We start from the raw sequence: 5,829 nt of genomic DNA, 5'->3' as shown, positions 1-5,829 counted from the left end.
CTCTCCCTCTCCACTTTGCTTTGCTGCTCTGTCTGTCTGTGAAACTGCTTCTGAGCCTCTCTTGCATACAGTATCTTCCAAACCATAATTATGAACTTGATTTGATCAGTTGATCCCTCAACACAATTGATAACATTTCTTCGAAGACAGGTTTTAGGTGAGCCGATTTGCCCTGTTAGCACGCACGCAGCTGGATATCTCACCGACTTAGAAGACTTGATGCGTCTATCTCTGCTGCCATTTTCGGATACAAGGAAGTCGTCAGCAGAAAATTTGGATCCGATCACGCTGCTTGCCTTTCTGATGGCTTGGTTCATGCCTCGAGTACCCAGACTCAAATGTTTTTGGCAGAATGGATCAGATCTCGGGAATTTTACTCAGTCACATTCTTTTGGTGTGGCCACGTAATTTGGACATTTCGGAATCTGAGTCGACCAACACAGACTCAAGGTAGACATCATTAAGTTCTGCTTGTCCCCAAAACAACTGTGTTGTTCTGAATTTGGCTCCCTTAACTGGCCTTGAAGGCCACCTTATCTGAATTTGCCTGGAGAACATGTAATCTGATGCTCTGCCCTCCCCCCCCCCCCCCCCCCATATTCAGCAAACATGAATGAGAAATTTGCCAGCTGTTTTACACCAAATGCCTTTCCTATATCAAACCTGGACTTGAACCTGCAGCCTCAGGATAACAAGACCACAGCACTGATCAATGAGTTACTGCTGTTCCTCCTACTGGAACATGTATTTGATTAAAAATCGGATTCTATTATTCACCAGCATCTTCAAGTGCCTTCCATAATACTTGTCCTCTTAAGCCAAGAAGAGTAGCCATCTTGGTTTGATTCTATATGTTCCCACCCCACGCTGAAGATTCTTTGGGTAAGTGTGAGTGTATGAATCTTCTGAACTGGTTTGTAGAGCCAAAATGCTTTGAAAGGTTAATGAGACTAGAAAACAACATAGTGGGATGAGCGTGTCCTAACGATGATCATGTACACAAAGTATTACAGACTAAAATAAAAAACTATTGATGAATGCCTGGCAATTGGATCAAAGTGATGATCATCATGACTCACTGAGAGAAGCAGGAGGATCAGGGGACCTATCTTAAATGGCCCTTTTTTCTACATCGAGAGCATGTCCAAAACACTAATGGTCTGACACAACTGTATGACTGAGTATATTGATATTTGAAATGAGTAAAAATAAAAAAGATACATCTCCCTCCTCCTGCTTCTTATTGATTTGGTCATTTAGTTATGAGCTTATGCTTGATGTCTGTATGTGCTTTTAGCTTGTTGTTGTTGGTTAATACTGATGGATCTTTTAAACAGTCTGAGCTATGCCATATTCACTTGAACACAACATGATGGAACCAGGAACTAGGAAGCATAATTTATGATCGTCTGTCTTCCATCAAAAATGGGCTGATCTGACCTTTTGTTGTCACATATCTGCTTCATGGTAAGCCTTTGACCACAGCAGTACTCTGTTTAAAGTTTAACCTTCACTTTGCCTTGAAGCTGTGACTCTGAGATACCATACGCTTAATGACACCAGATGTCATAAAAACGCTTTTCATATACAATACTTTGTTTTGTTTCAGCCTCTTTGTAGAATGTTGTGCTTTAAGTTCTTTTTCTATAAAAATATTCGTTCACTGCTTTTATTCTGACGTTCTCCAAACAAAATGCACAGTAATGACGCTGAAGATGAAAACCGTTGTTCAAACGATATTGCTAAACAGAAAGTCATCTTTTTTTATCCTTCATTTTCCAAAGCTGAAATACAGAAAAGGGATTATGACTACACAGAAGGCAGAAGGCAGGTTTACCACACTAGGCATGCCAGGTTTTATATCCCATTACAAAGAAATATGGGCAAAATAGTTTATTTTTTATTTTTATAAGAGTGTGTGTGTATTTCTAGTATCCTACCTCTAAGTAGACTACCCAGGGCATAACCAGTGTGGCCACCAGAAGATCAGCGACAGCCAAGCTGACAATCAGGTAGTTGGTGGTTGTCTGCAGAGCCTTTTCTCTTGACACAGCCATGCACACCAGCACGTTGCCAAAGACAATGACAAAGATGAGCAGGGTAAGAAGCATGGCGTAGTAGTTGTACGGGAGCCTCTGGTCCTGTTCTGTTTTGTTGAAGCCCAATGTTCCATTTTCGTATAAACTGTCATTGTAGTCATACTGGGAAAAGACATCCATTAGCTGTGAGTGATGGAGGCCAGGATGGGGCCCTGCAAGACAGACGGTAGCATTTAATTGTTTTTGTATTCATTGAAATGGTTACACGCAGTGAAAAAAAGATAATCTATAATCCTTCAGTAATTGCTGACCAGAAACTGTTTTCTGTTGATCTCTCAAACCCTGCAGCAGCCAGTAATAGGTTTGGTCTTTATTTCCAATTGCAGCAGAGATTGAAATCAAATCAGCGGTGTGTTCAGTGAAATTACAAGGATGGGGGAAAATAGAAAATTAAAAGATTAAGCATCTTTAAATAAAAGCTTGAATTCACCACAACAAACTGTGACACAGGGAGAGAATACTTATGCTGTTAAGTCAGTGTGAATAGGAATTTCTTAATGGGCATGCCAAGATTTTAAAGTCCCTTCATTCACTCTATGTAAGTTTGAGTCTGTATATGTAGGCATGATCGGATTTTATTTTGTTTCATGTGGAGTCTGAGTTTTTATTTTTTTGTTTTTGTTTTTCTGTATTGTCTCAGCCACTAGACATTTTCACTTACACCTGTATCTACTTCCTTAGCCACCATTTCTAATCAACCCAACTGTTGCTGCACGTTAATCAAACCTTGTATCTAAAAAAGTTAAATCTGGTCCTCTGGACATTAAAAAAAACATAACAAAGCAAAACAACAACAAAAAAATATAGTTTTGCTTGTTTTGTTGTTGTTTTGCTTTGTTTTGTTTTTTGAATACCCAGAGGACCAGATTTAACTTTTTTAGATTTTTCTACCTGGATTATTGAGCATGCATCAGGACAAACCTTGTATCATTTATACATATCTTCTTCTTTCGGATTTTCCCGAAATCTCATCATCTGGACAGTTTAAAATGTTTCAAAAAAAAAAAAAAAAAAGGAAAACCCTGTCCAGATGACTTGACTTAACTTTGTTGGATGTTTTACCTGGATTATAAACTTTGATGTTGTGAACCACTTTGGCCTCAGAGGAGTCGAAGGAGGAGAGGGCGGGCTCCTGAAAACATCTTATCACCAGCAAACTGGTTGACCCACTATGTGAGTGTGCTGCTTGTGAGACTGAGTTTGTTGGTGGCTCCTCAAACTGATGAAGTCCTTTGGATGAAGGACAAAACGTCAAAAAAAAATAAATAAATAAAAAATAAAAACAACTGTCCAGATGACTTGAATTCACTTTGTTGGATCTTATGAAAACATAGTTTTTACTTAAACGTTCTTTAAAGAAACAGGAAATAGGAATTCAGAATTCATCAGAATTAAGAGTCAGAGTCGTTGTCTTCTTCAAGTTTGCTTCGGGTCTCCTTTGAGCCAGGCTCCGGTCCCTCCATCTTGGATGGAGCCAGACGGCTGAAATGTGGAGAAAGTCCACAGAACCCTCTCACACACACCAGAATGATGGTGCTGTCTTGCCGGATCATCACTTCCTGGGATGCCAAACACCGGCCCTTTCACCATCATGTCCACCGTGGTAATGAGGACATCTTCGGGCAGGAAAAACCATCTTCCTTCTGGCGAAAGACAACTCTCAGTGCCAACCGGTTCTTTTAGATACTTATAGTTTACTTCATGAACCTCAGAGAAAACTTACATTATTATTTTAACATTAGTCCTAAATTTAGATAACATCTCTCCTCAAAGTTTAAACTATTTTACATCACTCACCCTTCGGAAATAATACTATTGGTTATGCATTAATATTTCACACTTGCCATACTTCATATTGTCATTAATCAAACGTACAATAAATGTTACAGAATTGTGACTTTAACCACCAGGGTTTTGTTAGTTTAATTCAAGTGAGGGGATCACAACATTGCCAAGAATCCACCATTACTTTGATCGAGGTCAATCCGCATTACGTATTTTTATTGCACATCTGTTAAAAGGTGTACAGATCTTTTGACTTTACCATATCACTAATAGGAAATGGAGGGAAAATGGTAAATATTTGGTCTATTCATTCTTGAATCAAAAATCAACCCAACTGGATTAGTTTTCTGCAGCAGTTAAATTTCTTGGTCACATGTTTTAGTTGCCTCATATCTATCTCTTTATCAATCAACCTTTATTTATACAGGTAAATCCCATTGAGCCTCGAGGACTCATTTACAAGAGAGACCTGATTTCAACAAAGAAAGATGACAACAATGGACAACAGCAACAACAATAAGCAGTTATAAAAACTCATACTACAGGTTTTTTTTTTTTTTTTTTTTAACAAATAGGATGGCTAAAAGGAAAAGGTAACAAAACAAAAAAAACAGCTAGATTCCAAGACAAATGTAAAAAACTAAAAACAGGAACATGTCTGCATTGGTCCCTGCCAGGAGTCCAACAGATTCTTAAAGCCACTTAGAGAGGTCAAGGTCGAGAGCTTCAAATCTTTTTGTAAGATATTCCAGGAAACAGGAGTGGAGTAGGAGAAGGCCCTTTTGCCTAGTTCAGTCCTCACTGAGGGAACACTGCAGGTAATAATGTCCTGAGAGCGCACTCCGTAGCTGCACTCACGCAGAGACATGTAGGAGGAGATGTATGAAGGCAGCAGACCAAGAAGTGATTTAAAGATGAAAATGTACAAATGAGAGAGTCTGCGTGAAGTTAATGATGTCCAGTTAACCAGTGAATACTGGGTGCAGTGGTGGGTACGATAATCACAGCCAGTTATGAATCTTAGTGCACCATGATAGACAGCATCCAACATCTGCAGGGTTCTTGTAGGAGCGTTCATGTAAATAATATCACCGTAATCAATGGAGGGAAGGAAAGTCACAGATACAAGGCGTTTTCTAGCATTCAGGGTTAGACAGGATCTGTTTCTGAAAAAGAAACCCAGTTTAACTTTCAGTTTCTTTACCAAGTTTTCCACATGGAGCTTAAAAGAAAGATGTGAGTCGACCAAGATACCCAAATATTTATAGGAATCAACAAACTCAATGGGGACACCATTTGAGGATAAAATCGGAGGAAGAACTGCTGGGACCAACTTCCTATTTGAAAAAAGCATCCCTTTGGTTTTTTTGGCATTTAGGACAAGTTTGAGGCGGAACAAATCAGTCTGGATGTAGTTAAATGCAGATTTCAGAAGCTGGAAAGCCTTAGCAACTGTCTTCTGGGCACTGATCTTCTTACATTCATACATCCTGGTGCCTGCTGCCTCCTCAATCATGGCAAGAATCTCTGGCGGTTTCATGTTTAGGACCTTGGTGATCCTTCCCTGGATTTATTATTTTTTTCATTTCATTTAGCCTTTATTTATACAGGTTAGTCTCATTGAGCCACGAGAACTCATTTTCAAGAGAGACCTGTTTAGGGAGCACATGGTGGGGGGTTAAGGGCCTTGCTCATGGCCCAGAGTGGGGCGAATGAGGGTGGGGGCAAGTGTGGGTGTTTCACCTACCCCACCCACAATTTTGATGTTGTCGGGGCCGGGGCGTGAACCGGCGATCTTCGGATCACAAGCCCACCTCTCTAACCTCTGCGCCACCACTCCCCCATATGAGATTATTATCTCATATTATTGCATCATATTATTGTTTTGAGCACAGGCTCTGTGGGGGGCAAACCATCTCCTGCAGGTTTTTCTTGTCACTGTGTA

At 39.9% G+C, this 5,829-nt stretch overlaps 1 protein-coding gene across 1 annotated transcript in view; it reads right to left on the bottom strand.

Annotated features, from left to right (window-relative positions):
• Positions 1–2,234, bottom strand: part of drd2a (dopamine receptor D2a) — a 34,940-nt gene extending 32,706 nt beyond the window's left edge. The window contains exon 1 of the mRNA XM_037678161.1: positions 1,941–2,234. Within this exon, the coding sequence (XP_037534089.1) occupies positions 1,941–2,219 (279 nt within the window). The 5' untranslated portion in view covers positions 2,220–2,234. The remainder of the gene's footprint in view (positions 1–1,940) is intronic.
• Between the last annotated feature and the right edge of the window lie 3,595 nt (positions 2,235–5,829).

The sequence above is a fragment of the Nematolebias whitei genome, chromosome 6 (genome assembly GCF_014905685.2).
Source record: "Nematolebias whitei isolate Nwh7 chromosome 6, NemWhi1, whole genome shotgun sequence".
Taxonomy (NCBI): domain Eukaryota; kingdom Metazoa; phylum Chordata; class Actinopteri; order Cyprinodontiformes; family Rivulidae; genus Nematolebias; species Nematolebias whitei.
The sequence above is the reverse complement of the archived record's forward strand: the minus strand, read 5'-3'. Positions and strand labels throughout refer to the sequence as shown.